This window comes from Taudactylus pleione, unplaced genomic scaffold (genome assembly GCF_031769625.1).
Source record: "Taudactylus pleione unplaced genomic scaffold, aTauple2 ptg001166l, whole genome shotgun sequence".
NCBI lineage: Eukaryota > Metazoa > Chordata > Amphibia > Anura > Myobatrachidae > Taudactylus > Taudactylus pleione.
The window spans coordinates 474,055-500,399 of NW_028285567.1; the positions used below are offsets into that span (position 1 = coordinate 474,055).

Genomic DNA, 26,345 nt, shown 5'->3' on the forward strand with positions numbered 1-26,345 from the left:
TGGTCCTGCCTGCCCTGCATCACCGCCAGCGGGTTGCTTAGGATACCTAAGTTTTTTCCTGGCAGCCCCAGTTGCAGGAGAAAATGAAGAAGGAGCCGTTGACGTGTCACGTTCCGCTTCAGCTGACAGTGTGTTCACCAGCAGGTCTTTGCACCTCTGCAGGCTTGTGTCGGCCGGAAAGAGAGACACCACATAGGCTTTAAACCTAGGATCGAGCACGGTGGCCAAAACGTAGTGGTCTGATTTCAACAGATTGACCACCCTGGAATCCTGGCAAAGCGAATGAAGGGCTTCATCCACAAGTCCCACATGCCGAGCGGAATCGCTCCGTCTTAGCTCCTCCTTCACTTTCTCCAGCTGCTTCTGCAAAAGCCTGATGAGGGGAATGACCTGACTCAAGCTGGCAGTGTCTGAACTGACTTCACGTGTGGCAAGTTCGAAGGGCTGGAGAACCTTGCACAACACGGAAATCATTCTCCACTGCGCTTGAGTCAGATGCATACCCCCTCCTTTGCCTATGTCATAGGTGGATGTATAGGCTTGTATGGCCTTTTGCTGCTCCTCCATCCTCTGAAGCATATAGAGGGTTGAGTTCCACCGCGTCACAACCTCTTGCTTCAGGTGATGGCGGGGCAGGTTCAAGAGTGTTTGCTGGCGCTCCAGTCTTCGGCACGCAGTCGCTGAATGGCGAAAGTGGCCAGAAATTTTTCGGGCCACCCAAAGCGTCTCCTGCACGCCCCTGTCGCTTTTCAGAAAATTCTGCACCACCAAGTTTATTGTGTGAGCAAAACATGGGACGTGCTGGAATTTGCCCAGATGTAATGCCCGCACAATATTGGTGGCGTCAGATATCACAAATCCCCAGGAGAGTCTAAGTGGGGTAAGCCACTGGGCGATGAGTTCCCTCAGTTTCTCTAAGAGGTTGTCGGCGGTGTGCCTCTTACTGAAACCGGTGATACACAGCGTAGCCTGCCTTGTAACGAGCTGGCATTTCTGAGATGCTGCTACTGGTGACGCTGCTGCTGTTGCTGCGTAAGGTGATACATCTACCCAGTGGGCTGTCACAGTCATATAGTCCTTAGTCTGCCCTGTTCCACTTGTCCACATGTCCGTGGTTAAGTGGACATTGTGTACAACGGCATTTTTCAGGACACTGAGGACACTTTTTCTGACGTTTCTGTACAGTCTCGGTATCGCCTGCCTAGTGAAGTGGAATCTAGACGGGATTTGGAACCGGGGACACACTACCTCCATCAATTGTCTAAATCCCACTGCACTAATGGCGGATACCGGACGCACGTCTAACACCAACATAGCAGTCAAGGCCTCAGTTATACGTTTTGCTTCAGGATGACTGCTGTCGTACTTCATCCTCCTCGCTAAGGACTGTTGGAGGGTCAATTGTTTAGTAAAAGTAGTGGTGTTCCTACTTCCTCTCTGGGATGATGAACGACTCCCAGCAACAGCAGCAGCGGCAGCAGTAGGCGTAGCAATGCAGGATCCTCCAGAGGAATCCCGGATAGGAGAGTCAGTCATGCCAGTGACATGGCCTGCAGGACTACTTCCGATCCTGACTAAGGAGGAAATTGACGAGGAGGGAGTTGACGGTGTGGTTTGCAGGCGCTTGGATACAACAGGACAACGGGATTTAGGTGTCCCTGGACTGCTTACGGTCTTAGCCAAAGTTTCTGAACTTGACAGTAACTTTTTATGAACGCGCTGCAGGTGCCGTATAAGGGAGGATGTTCCTAGGTGGTTGACGTCCCTACCCCTACTTATTTCACCTTTACATATGGTACATATGGCAAGACAGTTGTTGTCCGGATTTGGATAGAAATATTGCCAGACCAAAGAGGTGGAATGTTTGGTCTTCTGCCCAGGCATGACCGTGATGGGCTTTTTCATCCCACGGACAACAACTGTCTCCCCCGGAGCCTGATTTAAACAAACCACATCACCATCAGAATCCTCCTCGCCAACTTCCTCCTCAGCGCCAGCTACACCAGTATCCTCATCCTGTTGTACTTCAACAGTGACATCTTCAATTTGCATATCAGCAAGTGGACTGTGGGTGCTCCTTTCAGCACTTGCAGGGGGCGTGCAAATGGTGGAAAGAGCCACCTCTTCCCGTCCAGTGCTGGGAAGGTCAGGCATCGCAACCACCACCACACTTGGACTCTCCTTGGGGATTTGTGATATCTTCTTAGAAAGCACAGTTCTTCGCTGTGCTTTTGCCAGCTTAACTCTTTTGATTTTTTTAGTGGGAGGAGGGCTTCCATCGTCATGTGAAGCTGAACCACTAGTCATGAACATACTAGGGATCGACCTTAGCCGTTCCTTGCCACTCCGTGTCGTAAATGGCATATTGGCAAGTTTACGTTTCTCTTCAGCTGATTTAAATGTCTTTTTCAAGGTCATTTTCCTGAACTTTGCCATTTGGGATTGTATGTGCCCTCTACTATGACATTGGGCATCGGCCTTGGCAGACGACGTTGATGGCATGTTATCGTCTATGTCATGACTAGTGGCAGCAGCTTCAGCACTAGGAGGAAGTGGTTCTTGATCTTTCTCTATTTTATTTTTATCGGAGAAAGTTTGGTCCTCCATTTATGTTATATCGATTTGATATATACGTGCGGCTAAACACAGAAAATAATTTTTTTTTTGGTTTGGACTGGAGTGTACTTTGGGGGTTACAGCACCCTTTAACGGTCAAGCCAGCCGGCCCTTATGACACAGGCGCACTCTTGGCACTACTTTGTTGATGCACGTGCGGCTACTGCGCACACAATTCACAAACACAGAAAATAATTTTTTTTTGGTTTGGACTGGAGTGTACTTTCGGGGGTTACAGCACCCTTAACGGTCAAGCCAGCCGGCCCTTTACTTATGACACAGGCGCACGCTTGGCACTACTTTGTTGATGCACGTGCGGCTACTGCGCACACAATTCACAAACACAGAAAATAATTTTTTTTTTGGTTTGGACTGGAGTGTACTTTCGGGGTTACAGCACCCTTAACGGTCAAGCCAGCCGGCCCTTTACTTATGACACAGGCGCACGCTTGGCACTACTTTGTTGATGCACGTGCGGCTACTGCGCACACAATTCACAAACACAGAAAATAATTTTTTTTTTGGTTTGGACTGGAGTGTACTTTCGGGGGTTACAGCACCCTTAACGGTCAAGCCAGCCGGCCCTTTACTTATGACACAGGCGCATGCTTGGCACTACTTTGTTGATGCACGTGCGGCTACTGCGCACACAATTCACAAACACAGAAAATAATTTTTTTTTTGGTTTGGACTGGAGTGTACTTTCGGGGGTTACAGCACCCTTAACGGTCAAGCCAGCCGGCCCTTTACTTATGACACAGGCGCACGCTTGGCACTACTTTGTTGATGCACGTGCGGCTACTGCGCACACAATTCACAAACACAGAAAATAATTTTTTTTTTGGTTTGGACTGGAGTGTACTTTCGGGGGTTACAGCACCCTTAACGGTCAAGCCAGCCGGCCCTTTACTTATGACACAGGCGCACGCTTGGCACTACTTTGTTGATGCACGTGCGGCTACTGCGCACACAATTCACAAACACAGAAAATAATTTTTTTTTTGGTTTGGACTGGAGTGTACTTTCGGGGGTTACAGCACCCTTAACGGTCAAGCCAGCCGGCCCTTTACTTATGACACAGGCGCACGCTTGGCACTACTTTGTTGATGCACGTGCGGCTACTGCGCACACATTTCACAAACACAGAAAATAATTTTTTTTTTGGTTTGGACTGGAGTGTACTTTCGGGGGTTACAGCACCCTTAACGGTCAAGCCAGCCGGCCCTTTACTTATGACACAGGCGCACGCTTGGCACTACTTTGTTGATGCACGTGCGGCTACTGCGCACACAATTCACAAACACAGAAAATATTTTTTTTTTTGGTTTGGACTGGAGTGTACTTTCGGGGGTTACAGCACCCTTAACGGTCAAGCCAGCCGGCCCTTTACTTATGACACAGGCGCACGCTTGGCACTACTTTGTTGATGCACGTGCGGCTACTGCGCACACAATTCACAAACACAGAAAATATTTTTTTTTTTGGTTTGGACTGGAGTGTACTTTCGGGGGTTACAGCACCCTTAACGGTCAAGCCAGCCGGCCCTTTACTTATGACACAGGCGCACGCTTGGCACTACTTTGTTGATGCACGTGCGGCTACTGCGCACACAATTCACAAACACAGAAAATAATTTTTTTTTTGGTTTGGACTGGAGTGTACTTTCGGGGGTTACAGCACCCTTAACGGTCAAGCCAGCCGGCCCTTTACTTATGACACAGGCGCACGCTTGGCACTACTTTGTTGATGCACGTGCGGCTACTGCGCACACAATTCACAAACACAGAAAATAATTTTTTTTTTGGTTTGGACTGGAGTGTACTTTCGGGGGTTACAGCACCCTTAACGGTCAAGCCAGCCGGCCCTTTACTTATGACACAGGCGCACGCTTGGCACTACTTTGTTGATGCACGTGCGGCTACTGCGCACACAATTCACAAACACAGAAAATAAATTTTTTTTTGGTTTGGACTGGAGTGTACTTTCGGGGGTTACAGCACCCTTAACGGTCAAGCCAGCCGGCCCTTTACTTATGACACAGGCGCACGCTTGGCACTACTTTGTTGATGCACGTGCGGCTACTGCGCACACAATTCACAAACACAGAAAATAATTTTTTTTTTAGGTTTGGACTGGAGTGTACTTTCGGGGGTTACAGCACCCTTAACGGTCAAGCCAGCTGGCCCTTTACTTATGACACAGGCGCACGCTTGGCACTACTTTGTTGATGCACGTGCGGCTACTGCGCACACAATTCACAAACACAGAAAATATATTATTTTTTTAGCACTTGGGGGGAGCACCCCTGATGGACAGAGCACCCCCTGGACAACACTGCAGCACTCCTTTAGGACTGGGACACTGCACAGGACTTTGGAGTGGACACAGCCCCTATGGAGAACTGACTGCACAACACAGTCCAGCCAGCCCCTATGGACTTTGAAGTAGTGGACACAGCCCCTATTAACAACAGCAGCACAGCACAACACAGCCAGCCCCTATGGACTTTGAAGTAGTGGACAACAGCAGCACTACACTACACTACACTACACAGCCCTAACTCCCACCCTCCCTCTTCACTGTCCACAGCCGAGTGAGAAAATGGCGCCGACGTGGGTACCTTATATAGGATCCAAAACCCGCGAGACTCGGAAGGCGGGATGATGACGTTTTGCCTCGATTTCAGATCCGAGTCAGGCGGGAAAAGTCGAGCCTGATTCGGATCGGACTCGGATCGGGGGGGCTCGGGGGGGTTCGGATTTCAGAAATCCGAACCCGCTCACCCCTACTAGGAATGTGTGTGTATTGGGATATATTCTGCCTATACACAGACATGCGGGGTGTGAGGTAATAGAGAAGTTATATAAGTACTGCAGTGAGATGACTTGGGCTAGGAATGTGTGTGTATTGGGATATATTCTGCCTATACACAGACATGCGGGGTGTGAGGTGATAGAGAAGTTATATAAGTACTGCAGCGAGATGACTTGGGCTAGGAATGTGTGTGTATTGGGATATATTCTGCCTATACACAGACATGCGGGGTGTGAGGTAATAGAGAAGTTATATAAGTACTGCAGTGAGTTGTGCAGGGAGAGGTTAAGCTGAGGAAGCTCTGAGTGCAGACAGAAATGTCGTGGAATAATTATTACTAGGGGTGTGCACCGGCCACTTTTCGTGTTTTGTGTTTTGGATCTGGATCTTTCTTCGTGTTTTGGATCTGGATTGGTTTTGCCAAAACCACCCTTCCGTGTTTTGGGTTCTGGGTTTTGTGTTTTGGATCTGTATTTTTTTTTTAAAAAGCATAAAAACAGCTAAAATCACAGAATTTGTGGGGTTTTCTGCTCCTATTCAATTATTAACCTCAATAACCTTCATTTCCACTCATTTCCAGTCTATTCTCAACACCTCACACCTCACAATATTGTTTTTATGGCCAAAAGGTTGCACCGAGGTAGCTGCATGACTATGCTAAGCGACATGAGTGGGCGGCACAAACACATGGTCCATCTAGGAGTGACACTGCAATGGCAGACAGGATGGCAGTTTGAAAAACTAGGCCCCAAACAGTACATACTGCAAAGAAAAAAAAGAGGTGCAAGATGGAATTGTCCTTGGGCCCTCCCACCCACCCTTATGTTGTATAAATAGGACATGCACACTTTAACAAACCAATCATTTCAGCGCCAGGGTCTGCCACATGACTGTGGCTGAAATGATTGGTTCGTTTGGGCCCCCACAAAACAAGCTGGCAATTAATGTGTCCCTGCACAAACTGGCTCTACGGAGGCAAGATGTCGTCCTCATCCTCCTCATCCACCGATTCCTTGGATAAAACAGGAAAAAGGGATTTAGGTGTCCCTGGACTGCTTACGGTCTTAGCCAAAGTTTCTGAACTTGACAGTAACTTTTTATGAACGCGCTGCAGGTGCCGTATAAGGGAGGATGTTCCTAGGTGGTTAACGTCCCTACCCCTACTTATTTCACCTTTACATATGGTACATATGGCAAGACAGTTGTTGTCCGGATTTGGATAGAAATATTGCCAGACCAAAGAGGTGGAATGTTTGGTCTTCTGCCCAGGCATTACCGTGATGGGCTTTTTCATCCCACGGACAACAACTGTCTCCCCCGGAGCCTGATTTAATTTTAAACAAACCACATCACCATCAGAATCCTCCTAACTTCCTCCTCTGCGCCAGCTACACCAGTATCATCATCCTGTTGTACTTCAACAGTGACATCTTCAATTTGCATATCAGCAAGTGGACTGTGGGTGCTCCTTTCAGCACTTGCAGGGGGCGTGCAAATGGTGGAAAGAGCCACCTCTTCCCGTCCAGTGCTGGGAAGGTCAGGCATCGCAACCGCCACCACACTTGGACTCTCCTTGGGGATTTGTGATATCTTCTTAGAATGCACAGTTCTTCGCTGTGCTTTTGCCAGCTTAACTCGTTTGATTTTTTTAGCGGGAGGAGGGCTTCCATCGTCATGTGAAGCTGAACCACTAGTCATGAACATAGGGAAAGACCTTAGCCGTTCCTTGCCACTCCGTGTCATAAATGGCATATTGGCAAGTTTACGTTTCTCTTCAGATGATTTAAATGTTTTTTTAAGGTAATTTTCCTGAACTTTGTCATTTGGGATTGTATGTGCCCTCTACTATGACATTGGGCATCGGCCTTGGCAGACGACGTTGATGGCATGTTATCGTCTATGTCATGACTAGTGGCAGCAGCTTCAGCACTAGGAGGAAGTGGTTCTTGATCTTTCCCTATTTTATTTTTATCGGAGAAAGTTTGGTCCTCCATTTATGTTATATTGATATATACGTGCGGCTAAGGTGCACACAAACACAGAAAATAATCTTTTCTTTTTGTTGGAGACTAGTGCACTTTGTGGGTTACACCACCCTTTAAGAAATGAGCCAGCCGGCCCTTTACTTATGGGACACAGGCGCACGCTTGGCGCTGCTCCTTTGTTGATGCACGTGCAGCCACAGTGCACACAATTCACAAACACAGAAAATATGTTTTTATTTGGTTTGGAGTGTACTTTGGGGGTTACAGCACCCTTTAACGGTCAAGCCAGCCGGCCCTTTACTTATGACACAGGCGCACGCTTGGCACTACTTTGTTGATGCACGTGCGGCTACTGCGCACACAATTCACAAACACAGAAAATATTTTGTTATTTGGTTTGGAGTGTACTTTGGGGGTTACAGCACCCTTTAACGGTCAAGCCAGCCGGCCCTTTACTTATGACACAGGCGCACGCTTGACACTACTTTGTTGATGCACGTGCGGCTACTGCGCACACAATTCACAAACACAGAAAATATTTTTTTATTTGGTTTGGAGTGTACTTTGGGTGTTATAGCACCCTTTAACGGTCAAGCCAGCCGGCCCTTTACTTATGACACAGGCGCACGCTTGGCACTACCTTGTTGATGCACGTGCGGCTACTGTGCACACAATTCACAAACACAGAAAATATTTTTTTATTTGGTTTGGAGTGTACTTTGGGAGTTACAGTACCCTTTAACGGTCAAGCCAGCCGTCCCTTTACTTATGACACAGGCGCACGCTTGGCACTACTTTGTTGATGCACGTGCGGCTACTGCGCACACAATTCACAAACACAGAAAATATTTTTTTATTTGGTTTGGAGTGTACTTTGGGGGTTACAGCACCCTTTAACGGTCAAGCCAGCCGGCCGTTTACTTATGACACAGGCGCACGCTTGGCACTACTATGTTGATGCACGTGCGGCTACTGCGCACACAATTCACAAACACAGAAAATATTTTTTTATTTGGTTTGGAGTGTACTTTGGGGGTTACAGCACCCTTTAACGGTCAAGCCAGCCGGCCCTTTACTTATGACACAGGCGCACGCTTGGCACTACTTTGTTGATGCACGTGCAGCTAATGCGCACACAATTCACAAACACAGAAAATATTTTTTTATTTGGTTTGGAGTGTACTTTGGGGGTTACAGCACCCTTTAACGGTCAAGCCAGCCGGCCGTTTACTTATGACACAGGCGCACGCTTGGCACTACTATGTTGATGCACGTGCGGCTACTGCGCACACAATTCACAAACACAGAAAATATTTTTTTATTTGGTTTGGAGTGTACTTTGGGGGTTACAGCACCCTTTAACGGTCAAGCCAGCCGGCCGTTTACTTATGACACAGGCGCACGCTTGGCACTACTTTGTTGATGCACGTGCGGCTACTGCGCACACAATTCACAAACACAGAAAAAATATGTATTTTTTTAGCACTTGGGGGGAGCACTCCTGATGGACAGAGCACCCCCTGGACAACACTACAGCACCCCTTTAGGACTGGGACACTGCACAGGACTTTGGAGTGGACACCTGACTGCACAACACAGTCCAGCCAGCCCCTATGGACTTTGAAGTAGTGGACACAGCCCCTATGGACAACAGCAGCACAGCGCAGCACAGCACAGCACAACACTACTCTGCACTACACTACACTACACAGCCCAGTCAGCCCTAACTCCCACCCTCCCTCTTCACTGTCCACAGCCGAGTGAGAAAATGGCGCCGACGCGGGTACCTTATATAGGATCCAAAACCCGCGAGACCCGGAAGGCGGGATGATGACGTTTTGCCTCGATTTCAGATCCGAGTCAGGCGGGAAAAGTCGAGCCTGACTCGGATCGGCCTCGGATCGAGGGGGCTCGGGGGGGTTCGGATTTCAGAAATCTGAACCCGCTCACCCCTAATTATTACCAGGATCTGTGAGGGTTCCTTCCTGAGCACAGGGGATGAGGGGAACACTGCTGCATAGAATAATCTCCTAATATGAGTCCATTATGCAGAATTACATCTCTTTGTGGAATATTTTCAGAGAGATACAGTACTGTGCCCTGTTATGTTTTTAGCAGCAAAATGACTTAGGGGTCTATTTACTAAGGGGAGAAAAGGGGGAAAAATGCTAAAGACAGAGAAAATCCCTGTACATAGCGCTTCTCAGTATGTACTAAAGGGATTTTCTCTGCCTGCAGCCTGCCAGTGCTAAGTGCAGGCTGCAATATCACACTGCACATAGCAGGTCTATTTACTAAGACTCTGCGTTAATGCCACTCCTGCTTCGCCCGCTACCGCTGGCTAACGCAGCAGTTACTAAAAATAGACCAGCCAAGGATGGTGAACGTTAAGTCATCCCCTCGGCGTTAACAACTTAGACTCCCGTCCCCTGACAGCCTTGTGAGGAGAAGCAGATACTGGCAGCTACAGGAGGCGATATCAGCGCTGGAGCAGACGGAAAGTGACCTCTCCTCAGACTTGCCTACCTTTAGGCTGTCCCTTCCGGGAGGGGACAGCCTGGACGACACTCCTCTCACAGCAGGTGGGCGGAGCGGGGGGGCGTGGCGGCTCAACACGTCATCGTGGCCCAGCCCCCCGCTGTTCAGAGCCCGTAATACAGGCACTGTACTGCGGGGGGGGGCTTCGATGACACAATTTAACGCGAATCGCGTCATCTGATCCCCCGGGCTGCATATTAAGTGGCCGGCATCGGGGGGTGTGGGATGGCTGCGGCTGGTTCCAGGAGACTTGCCTTGCCCTCCGGGTGGTCGGGAGCGGCACCCGATTTTCGGGAGGCTCCCGACCAAATCGGGAGGGTAGGCAAGTATGCCTCTCCTCTTAGTAATACCTGGGACACTTAGCGCTGCCGTAGGTGTCTATGGCAGCGTTAAGTGCCCCAGTGCAGTGTGATATTGTAGCCTGCACTTAGCACGGGCAGGCTGCAGGCAGAGAAAATCCCTTTAATACATACTGAGAAGCGCTATGTACAGGGATTTTCTCTGCCTTTAGAGTTTTTCCCCCTTTTGTCCACTTAGTAAATAGAACCCTAGACCTGTTATTTCCTAATGTGAAAGCCCTAAACTTGCTACTGTGTTACCGCACACCTTACGCCCATTATATAAATACACCCCTGTGTGCTACCGATTTATTTGGTAACTGCATACCTCCAACACACCCTGGGGCTGTTCCTGAGTGGGGTGCAAAGCTAAACAGAGCAAGTAACTTTGCATCTGGGCAAAACCCTGTTGTAGGGATGGCCATCAGTGGGTTAAGCATTGATGGTCACCCAGTGGCGGTTCTAGGGGTGGGCTAACAGGGCTGCTGCCCGGAGCGCCGGCCCCTAGAGGGCGCCACTCAGTCCCCAGGAGAGAGGCAAAAAAAAAATCTCTGAAAAAAAAAACAACCAAAACCGCCGTTTTCCCCCCCGCTAGCCGCCGCAGGGAGGCTGCATTTGCCGGGCGCCCGCTGATATTTGTTATCAGCAGGCACCCGGCTCCCTCCTTGCAGCAGCAGCCGAAAGCCAGAGCTCACTCCTGAGCTCCGACTTCCGGCAGAGAGCACTATGGGAGGGACGTCATGACGTCTCTCCCAGAGATACGTGGTGGAGCCGCGGTAGGACCAGACAGCAGCGGACGCAGGAGCGGGGCTTAAGGTAAGTATTGTGTTTGTATTTTAATTTTTTTTTTTCAGAAGCACCAGCACTGGGGGCATGGCTATGGGGAGGCATTACTACTGGGGTCATGGCTATAGGGGGCATTACTACTGGGGGGCATGGCTATAAGGGGCATTACTACTGGAGGCATGGCTATAAGGGGCATTACTACTGGGGGCATGGCTATAAGGGGCATGGCTAAAGGGGGGCATTACTACTGGGGACATGGCTATAAGGAGCATTACTACTGGGGGCATGGCTATAAGGCGCATTACTACTGGGGGCATGGCTATAGGGGGGCATTACTACTGGGGGCATGGGTATAAGGGGCATTACTACTGGGGGCATGGCTATAAGGGGCATTACTACTGGGGGCATGGCTATAGGGGGACATTACTACTGGGGGCACATCTATAGGGGGGGGGCACTACTATAGGGGACATTACCAATGGGGCATTACCACTGCGGGCACTACTAATGAGGGCACTGCATGGGAGGCACCACTACTGGGGTCATTGTGTAAGGGGAACTACTACTGTGAGCATTGTATTAGAGGCACTACTATTGGTGGGCCTTGTGTATAAGGGACACTAATTTGCGCATTGTGTAAAAGGGGCACCACTGTGTGTCATAACATGAATAAGGGACTTCTGTGTGGCGTAATTCTAATTGGGGATAATGTATTATAAAGGGAATTACTGTGTGTGGCATAATGTGTTATACATGGCATTACTGTCTGTGGCATAATGTGTTATAAAGGGCATTACTGCGTGTGGCATAATGTGTTATAAAGGCCATTATTGTGTGTGGCATAATGTGTTATAAAGGCCATTACTGCGTGTGGCATAATGTGTTATAAAGGGCATTACTGCGTGTGGCATAATGTGTTATAAAGGGCATTACTGCGTGTGTCATAATGTGCTATACAGGGCATTACTGCATGTGGCATAATATGTTATACAGGGCATTACTGCATGTGGCATAATATGTTATACAGGGCATTACTGCATGTGGCATAATGTGTTATACAGGGCATTACTGCATGTGGCATAATGTGTTATAAAGGCCATTACTGTGTGTTGCATAATGTGTTATAAAGGGCATACTGTGTAAGGTGCATTACTGCGAATGGCAATTATTCGCCACGAGGGGAGAGCTTAGGGGAACCCCAGCACTTTCGTAAGTGCTGTGCACGCCCCACAGTGTGATGAATTGGGGGTGTTCCGCAAGGACACGCCCCCTTTCTGGAAGCGCAGAGGAACGCCATGTAAAATCTAAAAAAAAAGTAATTTTTTACTTGTACTTTTTTTTTGAGGGGAGGGGGGGGCGCAACTGGGAACTTTCGCCCTGAGCTCCACAATGTCTACAACCGGCCCTGTGGTCACCTGAGGGACCAAAGTTTAAATTTCTGTCTCACACGCAGGTGCACTGCCTCCCGATTATTAGGAATCCGTGTGTGCGCAGGGCCGGATTAAGGCTTGTGGGGACCCCGGGCCCCATCGATAAAATGACTACGGCCCTACACAACAACTACTGTGCACCTTGTCTCCGGACTCTCCACTAACCGACAAGGATCGCAGTATACTACTTCATGCCCGCAACAATGCTGGGAACAGACTGCCAGCAGCATAGCGTACATGATCTAGTACACTGCTAGGGGCAAACGCAGGATTTTGAGTGGGGGGTTAGAGAGAGGGGGGAGGCAGACGAGAGAGGGGAGGGAGTGAGATATAGGTACATTAAGCTGTCTTCGGGTACATACCGCAGTTGATTACCCCGATATGTACCTAGAATACTGCAAATGACGGTTCTTCCGGTAAGAGCTGTCTTTTGCGATGTATAACACCCAGAAGTCCCTCTGGCATGTGCAGAAGGTCGCAGGGGGTGATGGGAGGGATCCAATCAGCTCCCTCCCAAGGGGGAATATCCCGATAAGAAGTCCATAAGCTTCTATGCGGTAAGGCCACCTGATTATGGCGTTACCCATTAGGACGAAGCATTCCGGTGCTTTATACACATGGGGAATGCGGTAAAACCCCCGAAAACTGCATTTTCGGGGGTTTTACCTCATTTTACCCTTTAGTACATGCCACTCATATAGAGGGAGAGAGTGAGATAGTGGAAGAGAGAGCGGGAGGGAGAGAGAGATCAAGATAGATAGATAGATAGATAGATAGATAGATAGATAGATAGGGATGAAGCTAGAGAAAGTCATGAGCGAGTTAGAGAGAGAGGGGGGGAGGGAGGAATAGACAGTCAGGAGCACATACATATTTCCCTACCTCTATTTACAGCAACAGGCAGCAGGGTAGGCTTCTAATGGGGGCAGGCACTTCACTGCAATAGGCCCTGCCCCCTGCCAATACACCCGCGAATTGCAGCATTATGTCAGTGTGGGGGCGGGGCTTCCATCGTCTGCAGCTGTCACGCTGTGTGATGGAGTGCGGCTGTCACTGCAGTGCAGTGCTTTATGCTGCCAGCTGTGATCGGGAGTCGGCCCACGGACGGTCCAGAGTGGCGCGGAATGCTTGTGGCAGTGTGGGGGACCCTGGACGACTGCACCGTCCGCCCCACCTATAAATTATAATCCGGCCCTGCATGTGCATGACGCCTCATGCTGCATTAGCATAATAGTGCTACCATGTTAGCAGCTGCGATAGCACTTGCATTCTCTGCTGAATAACCCCCCTGTATCCAGTCTTTCATCGCAAACCAGATGCATTGCACAAACCTGCATTATAAAAGCCATGCAATGCTTACAGGAAGCTGGTAATATCCTTTCATTAATATATAGGGACCTGGTTTTCGATATTTCAGGCAATCGGCAACAACCAGAGTCCATGGAGGTCTGATCATGTGGTTCTGTATGTTTCCATATAACAAGAGGCCATTTTGACAACTCAGATAGATACAATCATCTTATTGTTCCAGTCTAATAAACCATTGTTTAACAGCCTATTAAATAAGATTAATGTAGTATTATTATTATTATTATTATTGTGTTTTTTTTATATATATATATTTTTTTAGGAAATTAAAATGTATGACAGATGTGGAATCTGTTCCTCCTGATTGGCCATATTTTAAAACCATTGACCGGATACTGTCCAAGATACCTGAGCAGAGCGATGGGAAATTACAGCCCGGACCTTCAACATCTCAAACTGAAGCCTCTCAGTCCCCGTCTGCCAAATCTACGCCGCTCTACTTGCCGTACAACCAATTCACGTATGAGGAGAGGGAAGGGTGTTTTGAGGATGACAATTCAGAGAGCTCCACAAGCCTGCAGTCATACAAACTGAGGTAAATCACCCTACAAAGCATTCCGAGAGGTGGTATGAGCTCCCCGGGGCTTGCTGGTTACCGTGCAGACACTGTATATTTACTAAAGTGCAGGTTTAATAGAAGTGGAGATGTTGCCCATAGCAACCAATCAGATTCTACTTATCATTTATCTACCACCTTCTAGAAGATACTAGCTAGTCTCTGGTTGCTATGGTCAACATCTCCATTTCTATAAACCTGCACTTTAGTAAATATACCCATAACGTTTTATTGTATTTAAAGGACCTGATTTGCGCCTGCATCTTTATGCTAATGTCGCAACTGATTCTGGGCCTCATTTATCAATGAGTTCTATCACTGAAAAAGAGTGATAAAACTAGCTGCGTATGATAAATGGTGCTCCAGCCAATCAGCTCCCAACTGTCATTTTTCTAACAGATGACAGCTGGGAGCTGATTGGCCGGAGCACCATTATCATACACAGCTAGTTTTATCACTCGTTTTCAGTGATAAAACTCATTGATAAATGAGGCCCTCTATTCCTTCTGAGACGCCCACAGTCTGCGACGCTAATAAATCTCGCTGCATCTTTACACACACCATTGGTCGCAATTCGAAGCTTATACCAACCCTATGGCAGGTGCAATTTCTCCCTCTGGGCATGGCATCCTGTGACAGCGCTACTCCGTCTTTAGACGCAGGTGCTGTCAGCGACACTGACGTATCTGGCAAGTCCCCACCTTGTTACCTCCGAGGAACGCCCATAGAGATCCTCGGCTCTTGCATCCAAATTCATTCTGCTTCTCCTAGCAGTAACCACCGGGAAACAGGCGTATTGCAACGTGGACACATGCGCAGAACTTTCAACATCGGACAACTGCGTGCATATCGGTATTGCGTGCAGTTAGCGTGCACCTCTCAATCAGGCCCAAAATGTCCTAAGGGTCTGGTAATATTTAAGGAGATTGGGAACACCCAGCTGTCCGTGCAAGTGATATTTATTTATTTTTTTATTTATTAACAGTTTCTTATATAGCGCAGCATATTCCGTTGCGCTTTACAATTGTAAGCATTAATAGAACAAAACTGGGTAATAACAGACAGATATATAGGTAGGAAGGCCCTGCTCGCAAGCTTGCAATCTATAGGGAAATAGGCATTGATACACAAGGATAGGTGCTATATATTGCATTTTGGTCCAGCCAGAATGCACAGTTTCTTGGTTGGCTGCATGATCCAGTCACACAGGAATGTCGACCAAATGTCATGAGGATGTGAGAGAAAGACGATGTGTGAGATTGTGTGTGGACTGTAAAAGGGGATGTAATTAGATATGGAAGCTATGAAGGTTATGTGGGAGGTTCTGGAATCTGATAAGCTTGCCTGAAGAGGTGAGTTTTCAGGGAACGCTTGAAGGATTGGAGACTAGAGGAAAGTCTTATTGTCAAGGTAGTTCATTCCATAGAGTGGGTGCAGCGCGAAGAAAGTCCTGTAACCGTGAATGGGAGCAAGTAATGCACGGGGATGAGAGACGCAGATCTTGTGCTGAGCAGAGAGGTAGGGTTGGGAGATATTTTGAGATGAGTGAAGAGATGTATGTTGGTGTGGTTTGGTTAATAGCCTTATGTGTAAGTGTGTGTAAGTATTTTGTATTGAATACGGTAGAAAACCGGCAACCAATGGAGGGACTGACAGAGCGGGGCAGCAGAAGAAGAACGTTTCGCAAGGAAGATAAGCCTTGCAGCTGCATTCATAATGGATTGTAATGGTGATAGCCTGTTTTTGGGAAGACCAGTAAGGAGGTTATTGCAATAGTCAATGCGGGAAATAATGAGTGCATGGATCTTGTGTGAGATATGGTCGAATTTTGAATGTTTTTTAAATGTATGTAACCTGATTTTGAGACAGATTGAATGTGGGGAACAAAGGACAGTTCAGAGTCAAGGTTGACACCAAGGCAGCGAGCTTGTGGGGCGGGGTGGATGGTCGAGGTATCAACAGTGATAGAGAGATCAGGTTGGTAACTGTTATTGGCCAGTGGAAATATAATTAATTCTGTTTTAGAAATATTAAGTTTCAGGTGGCGAGATGACATCCAAGATGAAATGGTAGAAAGACATTCAGTGACACGGACCAATACAGACGGTGATAAATCTGGAGAGGATAGGTAGATTTGAGTATCATCCGCATACAGATGGTACTGAAATCCAAAAGAGCTAATTAGTTTGCCAAGAGAGGTGGTATAGATTGAGAATAGCAGAGGACCTAAGACAGAGCCTTGCGGTACTCCAACTGATAGAGGTAGCGAAGAGGAGGCAGAATCAGAAAAATTAACAGTAAAAGAGCGATCAGATAGGTAGGAAGAAAACCAAGAAAGAGCTGTGTCCTTAAGACCTAGGGATTGCAGTGTTTGTATGAGAAGAGAGTGGTCAACAGTGTCAAAAGCAGCAGAGAGATCTAGAAGAATTTGTAGTGAGTAATGACCTTCAGCCTTGGCAGTGACAAGATCATTTACTACCTTAGTCAGTGCTGTCTCTGTGGAGTGTTGGGAACGAAAGCCAGACTGAAGTGGGTCCAATAAGTTGTGTGAGTTAAGAAAGTGTGTGAGGCGGATGTAGACAAGTCTCTCAAGTAGCTTGGAGGGGCATGGGAGCTGGGAGATAGGATGGTAATTTGAGAGAGTATTAGGGTCAGAATTTAGTTTTTTTCAGAATGGGAGTAATCACTGCGTGCTTGAACAGTGATGGAAAGTTGCCAGTAGTGAGAGAGAGATTACAGATTTTAGTTAGAGTTGGGACAAGCACAGGAGACAGAGCTTTACTGATTTGTGATGGTAAAGGATCTAGAGGAGAGGTAATAGAGTAGGAGGATGAGAAGAGTGTAGATACTTCATCTTCGTTTGTGAGATCAAATGAAGAGAATGTGCCAGAGGGTTCAGGTAGGGAATTGAGCAGGTCACTAGCTGAGGAAGAGCCTACCATTTATTTTCAGATCTTATCAATCTTGTCCATAAAATAGGAAGCAAGATCTTGTGCACAGATAGTAGCAGGTGGTTTGGGTGATGGAGGGGTAAGAAGCAGTTTAAATGTATTAAAAAGTCGCTTGGGGTTAGAAGCTTGAGCAGAGATTAGAGATTGGAAATATGTTTGTTTGGCAGTGTCCAGAGCAGTACGATAAGAGTTGTAGATAGTCTTATATGTGAGGAAGTCACTTGAAGTATGAGACTTTCGCCACTGACGTTCAACTTTACGCGAGAGTTTTTGTAGATGCCTTGTTAAGCTAGAATGCCACGGTTGACGTCTAACTCTAGGTGTTGTGTGATGGGTAGCTGGAGCTACTTCATCGAGGGCTTTTTCTAGAATCTGGTTTAGGTGTGATGCAGCAGTCTCAGGAGATAGTGAATGTAGAAATTGGTGAAAGTTGTTGTTGTAGAGAGGTAGATAGTTGTTGAAGGTTAATGGCATTAATATTTCTACGGGTTTTAGGTTTAGGTTTGGTTGATTTCAATGATGTTGATGTAATGGAGGAGAGTGTGCAGGTGATAAGGTTGTGATCTGAGAGAGGGAAAGGAGCATTAGTGAAATCAGAAACTGAGCATAGTCTGGTGAATACAAGATCAAGACAGTGGCCCTCCTGATGAGTAGAGGAGTCAGTCCATTGGGAGAGGCCAAGAGAGGATGTTAAAGAGAGTAGTTTGGAGGCATGAGGAGATTGTGGACTGTCAATGGGGATATTGAAATCACCCATAATGATGGTGGAGATGCCTGAGGATAGAAAGTGAGGGAGCCAGGCAGAAAAGTGTTCCAGAAATTGTTGAGGTGGCCCAGGTGGGCGATAGATAACAGCAACTCGCAGAGAGAAAGGGGTGAAAGTCCTGATCGAATGTACTTCAAATTATGTATATGTGAGTGAAGGTATCTGTGGGAGAACTGTGTATGTGAAAGATTGGGAGAGTAATATTCCTACCCCACCTCCTTATTCCTACCCCACAATTACCAGGCCTGGAGGTGTGTGAGAAGTGTAGGTTACCATGTGAAAGTGCAGCAGGGGAGACAGTGTCTGATTGTGTAAGCCATGTTTCTGTTATTGCCAGAAGGTTGAGGTTGGTTGAAATAAAGAGGTCGTGGATGGATGTTAGCTTATTGCAGACAGAGCGTGCATTCCATAAGGCACATTTTAGTGACTCGGATGGTGAAGGGAGGCACGCAATGTTTATGAGGTTAGCTGGATTTATAGTTTGTTGTGGAATGTGGGTTGGGTCTGGATTTGGTGATATGTCACTGTTCACTGTCTGAGTCAAAGGATGAACGATTATCGTTCTTCCGCGTTCACGTTTGTAGTTTGTAGTTCACTCAGACTTGTCAACTGAACGATTTTCATTACGGAATATGCAAAAATCGTTTGTAGTTCAAAAAAATCGTTCATTACATTTTAAAAAATCTGACAGATAATCTGACAGAAAATCGTTCATAAAATCGTTGGTAACAAAATCGCTGTGTGTGTATGCAGCTTAAGAAATAGTATGCCTGATTAAGACACAAGCTTACATCTGAGCCAATTGGTCAGCTGGTTGAAATGCAGATTGATCAGTGGACATATATTGCACTAAGGCCCTGATTCAGAGCCGCTCGTAAGCGGCCGCTCATTCGTTCTGACCGATGTTCGCACATCTGCGCATGCGTACGGATTTTAATACGCATGCGCGAACCAGTCAGTGCGCCCCAAAATCGTTTGTTCGCTATATAGCGAATGCCTGCTATTTTGAGTGACAGAAGGAGGCGTATGTGGGTGGTAACAGGGGAAGGTGCTTGAAAACGGGGGTGTGGAATTCGAACGCAGGCGTGCTTAAAGGTCAAAACGGGCGTTTTAAGGGAGTGCATAATTAATACAGCAGCGTCATTGACCACGTCACTTGTTTTTTTTTTACTCAGAACTGCTCGCAAAATAGCTGTTGAAAAAACCAGCCACAAGAATAGCGAGCAGTTCATACGCTGTTCGATGTACTCGATTAATCTAATAAATAGCGGACATGACGTATGGTGCGAGCTGCAAGGGGGCGTATTTTTCAAAATTACAACCGCAAGTTTTGCTCGCTCGTTCAGACTTAGAGGCGTGAACAGACCGCAATTAGCGAATGGTTCATTTGAATAGCCACCCCTTGTTTTAGAACGAACGACCGCAAATACCGAGCGGCTCTGAATGAGGGCCTAAGTTTAAGTAAACAGGCAGTATGGTACTATAAACTATGCTTCAGTGATCCCCATCCAAACACAGGTCATGACTATGGCTAGCAAGTCAAAAAAGATTCACAGACATTTAAACAATACCAATTACAAACATGTACAAAATTAAACACATACTTTAAATACACAGCTAAATTTGCATTAATGCAACTATAGATTAGGAGTTGTGGTTTGCAGGATGTCAAATAATATCGCATACATTTAGACACTACTAGCACAAGTACCCGGCGTTGTCAGGGTTTAAATCTTCAAGTTATTACATTTTATTATGTTATGTCATCCAGATCCATCCAGTGGATAGTCCAGAACAGGCTCCCTGGGTCAAAGTTCTGCCAAGCGCGATCAAGACCCCATCCCATTAGGCATCCCAGACCAATTGCCACCCCTCTGTAAAGTTTTTATCAATCCAGTGAAAGGCCCAGAACAGGCTCCCCAGGTCAAAGTTCTGCCCAGCGTACACCAATGGGAGGTCCGGTCCAATCGGGAAAAACAATACCGGAAAAAAGGCATTGTAAAGCAGGGGGCGGAGCCTCGATGACGCGATTCAGCCGAATCGCGTCATCGGGCCCCCCGGCAGCGGGGTTTGTACTAGTAGTCTGGGGGGGTAGGCGGCAGCCGGGAGGCTTGCCTGCCTTTCCGGGGGGTCGGGAGCGGCACCCAATATTCGGGAGGCTCCCGACCAAATCGGGAGGGTAGGCAAGCCTGCTCTATCGGCAAGTGGATTCGCACCTTTAAGATTTGTCGCTCTGTTTTGTTGTCACTATGTGGGCTAATAACTTACTTTTTTATACTAAATAACTGTGTAAGATTTGGCAGCTTCACCTTCAGAGCTGAGGAAGATATTCACCAACAAACAAACAAACATCTTCTTTTATATATATAGTAGATAAGCCTTCCGCCACTTCTGATATTAGGGCTCTGCTCCTAACTCTAAACAGTGTGAGTACCTCTTAAGGGTCACAAACTTGTGTTTTTAAATTGAGAGCTAACCAATCAGGAGGTAACCCTCCAGTGAAATTTAGCTGACAGGTAGTGCTGGTCCTTGTAGTGCCATTGTGCATAATACATGTACATAAGGCAAAAAGCATACTGTATTACTGCGTTCCCTAATCCCTGCACGTGTAGGATCATATTTTGTAATGGAAGCTTCATGCATCTATCCATCCCTTAATTAAGTTTTTATAGGACATAAATCAATCTTCACTTGCAAAATATGTCAGACTACTGGGTAATCAATGCGAGTGTTCTCCTTTCCGTCATTTCCGACATCATCAAAGCCATTTCATCCAGCACGAGATAATGCATTATTTAGTTTATTGATAGCAGATAATGGTGGATTTACTTAACCTATTTACGCTGACATCTGTCATATCACTTTTATACCAAAGTTCAGGGTTCCAATCCGGATCAGACCCGAAACTTGCCCCTTTTATACTGTGGCGCCGACCCTGGATATTCCCGAGTCGGCGCCGTTCACACCGTAGCTGGGTCTGCAGTGACCTGGCTCTTCCAGGGTTGCAGTGGACGCTTGAAGATGATGTCATCTCCAAGCGCCACTGAAGCCGGCCAACCGGGCTGTATGCAGCACGATCCGGGTCATCGTGACCCGGATAGCGCCATTTACAGACTCTTTACGTATTGCGTTTGCAGCTGCGATTACGCATACAGTCCCACTGCGAAAATATGCTAATGTCTGCGATCGACATGCCGTCGTAGCCCAACATAAGGACGCCCACTCCCCTTACTCACAGCCGTAATACTTTGCAAGTCTACAAAACCATCGGTACAATCAAGTAACATCGGAGCCTCATGCACAATTGCACAAGGTCTGACCTTACTCAGAAATTGCTAACCTCATCGCAGGTTCACCGCAATGACTCATTTATGCACGGCCTGTAACGGCGTTCAAACGCACTGGCACGCCTGCGTTTTGCCGACTACACCCCTGTCAACACCCCCAATCACTTGCTGCCTGTCAATCACTCTGCAATGGGTCTGCGTAGTTGCAACACGATCGCAGGGGAGCGTTAGTACGCAACAATCGGCCGTCTGCGTGCGTAATCGCACTTGTAATCCCTAATGAATCAGGCCCTATGTTCATACTAATAACTATAAAAAGAATACTGTAACTTTTTAGCAAAGTGTGTCTTAGCTATGGAAGTGCTCAACCAAGATAGGACATACACAAATCAGTTTTACACCTAACTGAAAACACCATTAAGTATCAAAAACAAGCAAACAAACAAACAAACAATTTGACCCTTAAGTTTCATGTAAACCGCCCCCCCCCCCACAGGGATCTATGGGGTGACATAATCCATGTACCACACTAATGGGCGGATTCTGAGTTACTGTACACACAAGTCCGAATGCGGCAGCATCTCACAGTTTTTAGCAAACTGCATTATTGCGCGCTGCAGCCGACATACGCAACTTAGAGCAGCTAGGAGCTATTCTGAGTCAGACACATCTGCTTCTCACCAGCGGCTGAATAGGGATCCACTAGTTGGCAACGGAGCATATGAAGTTACGAGATTCGTTCACTGTGTCATGGGCGTGCACACAGAGGGCCTGATTCATACCCGCTCGTGAGCCCTATGCGCTCGCAAGCGGGTCGATGGTGGCCCAGTGCGCATGCGCACGATGGAGCCGGCTCCGTCGTGCGCATGTGCGAGACCCGGATAGCGACGGGCAATCCATCGCTCCATGTCTCGTACCAAAGGGGGCGTGCTGTCGATGTTGAGTGACAGCACACCCCCTTTGGTGGGCGGGCCAGGGGAGTGGCTGCCCAAACGGAGACGTTCCCATGTGAACACCTCCATTTGGGGGCAGCCCCACTGACATCACGAGTGATGTCAGTGGGAGAGATTTCGGCACTGATTTAGCCGAAATCTCTCTTGGGCTTGCGGCAACAAGACCCTACCACAAGGGTCTCGTCGCAAGCCCGATGGTCACAATGGTCTTGACCATCGCGACCATCTTCCTGGCCGCTCGCTATAGCCGTGGGTGGTCACCCACAGCTATGCGAGCGTCCAGGAGGCCGCTCTAAAAAGCAAGAAGGCCGGCCCTGATTCAGAGTGAGCGCTCTGTCAGAGCGTCCGGCTCTGAATCAGGGCCAGAGTTGCAACCTATTCTGAGTTGAGCCTATGTAGAGCACACCCCATTCTCAGTGGCATCTTCTGCACCAAGCACGGCGTAGGTGTAAGTGCCAATGATGTCTGCTCTCACGTTGACTCAGAATCAGGCGGATATTTGGATACAAACTCTTGGCACTGGAGGTGTCCAGAATTGGGACCTCATTATGGGCAACTCAGAATCATGCCCAAAAGCTCCATTGTTCACCATGTTGCCCCGTTATCCTCACAAAAGCCTAAATATTCGCCATCTTAAACCAGTAAGCACCACTATGTCCCCAGTCTCCTCCATATCACATCAGTGCTCACCATACATGAGACAGTAATCTTCGATGTATGCGCTACTTGTGTACCGTGACTCATTTCATGTTAATATCTGGAGTATGTTTTCACTTTCTGTCTCAGGTCTGGAGAGAGAGCCATCAAGAAAAGGAAACTGCACAGCTGTAGTTTTCAAAAGAAGAAGCTAAAGATTATGGAGAACATGTTAGAGGAGCAAAAGAGATTAAGCCGGGCGATGGAGGAAACCTGCCGAGAGGTTAGACGGATCTTGGACCAGCAGAACATCATCCAAGTCCAAAGCCTCCAGCTCCAGGAGAGGATGATGAACCTCCTGGAGAAGATGATCTCCAAATCTGCACCCTAACCTGCTTTGGGAAATAATTGTATCTCATATCTATCTACTAGTTTCTAAGAATAAAGCTCCACCACACTAAATCTCCAAGCCAACAACTGGCCAATTATGGTTTATGGTAGGACAATGGACTCATGAGCATCGTTATTTGGCGAAGGACAGAACAGAACCATTACTGAAGCGTGAAACAGTCTGGAAGAGCTCTTACTGTATATAGGGATTCATTAAAAAAAAATCCCAATATTACTGCTGCTTTAATTGCGTCTTTTTAAAAAAAAGAGTAAAAATGTTTAGTGCTCCATAATTCTCAGTGTGTAAGAAAATACCTGATTTTTAGAGGATTATCTCTCAGGAATCAGGTGAGGACAAGCAAATCGGAGCCTATTACATTTGGGCCGTAGGCTCTATTTTATTATCACATAATAAACAGACAGAGGAGACCCACTACCACCCTCCCCTCTACCCTTGACTTCCCACCTCCTACCTTATAAAACTTCTCCAGTGCCTGGATAGACCTGAACCGATGTTAGTTGAGTATTTTTTAAAACATCTTGATTTTTTTTTTTTTGGTGGCACTTAAAATATAATGTAATATATTATATTCTGTTCAGATATGAAACAACTGTATATTTAGCAAATGCTACTAGACTAGATCAACTTATTTTTCCCTTTTAGTCTTTACCAGCAGTCAAATTTCCCACCAATGCGCTTTTTGCACGCAGTCATAAAATATATACCACTAGCATAGCTCATGTATATATCTATATGCACTTGTTATATTTAGATAACATTGTAAATTGTAAAGCTGTAAAACAAAATAGAAAATGTATCTGTCTATTATTCACTCTGAGGTATCAAGAAAACTTCAAGACGACCTGTAATCTAGACAGAGTTGAGGCAGCCATTTTGTAGGTTGAACCAATTTTCATCAGAATGGAACCCTACCGTCCACCGGGAACCAGTGACATTATGAAGTGCCTTGTGCTTCCGTAGACATGAGTGAAAAAGAGTTGCAGAGAATCATGTTTTGCAGTAGTAGAGGTCCATCATTCTGGTGATACCCCTTCAAGTTCATCATATTTTGCTCATCTCTATCCTTCAGTGATATCTCGGAATCATAGATAATTGGTTTTCGGCATCTGAAAGGTGTTTGTTCTATCTGAAAAGATGAGTAGTCTCACAATCGGTCTGTTCTGGTGGACTTGTTGCATGGCCTGCTTTGTACTGAATATTCATTGGGGCATACTGTACTTGCAAACTTTAAAATGTTCCCTTTCGCAATACTTCCCAGAGGGGAGATGGTCATCACTTTGGGGCTTGCGGTCAGGCGCTTCTCATTATTAGGCTCCACCCCCACAGAGAATAATGCCACAAATCGCTAGTCCATAAATAGGGGGTTGGTCCAAGATTAGTCATCCCCCCCATCGTGAGCATTTTACTAAATAAGAGGGTGACCTACTGCTACACTTCCCGGAGTCCACAAGACACGCCAAAAATGTAGGAATTCCCAGTCCCAGGTTTTGGCATCCAATGGGTCATAGTCTAAAATTGGTGACCTCATTCATAATGTGTTTGATTTGAGATAGTGGGCTGGGGGTGGAATAATTTCTCTCAATTTACCATTATGACAATGCTTGGATGGTACTGTACAGAATGCAAAATAACTGTCTGCTGCGTACAGATGGCAGGTCCATTTGAAATATACTGTATAAAGAACAGTGATATGTGGGAGCCTTTCCAGTTTGAATATTTTTATATATACAGTACATAGAAAGTCACTGACAATACTAAGAGAATATGCCATTATTATGTTATTTTCTATGATACAAGAGCTGTATTTTGTTGAAAAGTTAGACGTAATCTATTTTTTCATGTTTTATCTGCAGCTGACGGGACTTATATTAATGATCATTGTGTTTCTTTTCTCAGTATGTCTCATCTTTTTTTTCATGTTAATAAAAGTAGAAAAAAACAGTTATCAATATCTTTAATTCCAGCAATATTCCATCTCATAGATACGATAACCCTGAGAATCTCCACTGCCCACAGATTTTCTAAAATTCTTCCTATTCTTATATTAACTTTTAATTATATAGCAGAAGCATACTCCGTAGTGTTATATAGTTCAGTCACATAGGCCCTGATTCAGAGCTGAATGCTCTGACCAGAGCGCTCGTTCTGAATCAGGGCCCTCCTACCTGTTTTAGGAGCGTCCTCCTGGACGCTCGTATAGCTGTGGGTGACCACCGCAGTTGGGGAACATCGACCCGCTTGCGACCGTACTGCCGCTCACGAGCGGGTCTGAATGACCCCCATAGTCCCAGAACAGCTCCTCTGATTTACAGTATGTTGTGCAATGGCTGTTCTCTAATTTCTGTGAGATGCATATTATAAATCATCAACCAGCAGATTCTAATTGCATATACTTATTAAATACGTCAATATTCCCATCTCAGTTTCCCTCACTATTAGTAGCCAATCAAACACCCTGAGCCCGCTTTATGAGGTAGGTGATTATGGTATAAATAAACAAGCATTTTCTGGCAGGTTGAAATCGCCGCATACTGTAGCTGATATGCCTGAAAAACGCCAGATTTATAACCCAGCACATTGGGTGGAGGGGGGGGGGGGTGCTTAAACTCAAATTTCTGGTGATGTACCAGGATTTCAAACCCCTAAATCAAGTGTTGTTTAAGCCGAACTGCCATTGGCCCTCACCTGGTACCCCTGGTTGGTGGGTACAAGGGAAAGAGAAAGGAAATGAGGCCCCTTTATTTAATAAATATCAACTATGCACCCTGTATAAAAATGATTGCAATGATAAAAATTATCCTATTTATGTGCCACCCTTTAGCTTAATAATTGATATTTTTGTCTACTTTATTTTAATAAATCATATAGGTGCCAGTTTATAATTTTAATAACTATTTGCGACCAGTGTA

At 46.5% G+C, this 26,345-nt stretch overlaps 1 protein-coding gene across 1 annotated transcript in view; it reads left to right on the top strand.

Moving 5' to 3' along the window:
• MSANTD1 (Myb/SANT DNA binding domain containing 1) overlaps positions 1 to 23,548 on the top strand; it is a 36,600-nt gene extending 13,052 nt beyond the window's left edge. The window contains exons 2-3 of the mRNA XM_088462243.1: positions 14,138 to 14,410; positions 23,175 to 23,548. Of these exons, the coding sequence (XP_088318369.1) occupies positions 14,138 to 14,410; positions 23,175 to 23,415 (514 nt within the window). The 3' untranslated portion in view covers positions 23,416 to 23,548. The remainder of the gene's footprint in view (positions 1 to 14,137; positions 14,411 to 23,174) is intronic.
• Positions 23,549 to 26,345: the final 2,797 nt, after the last annotated feature.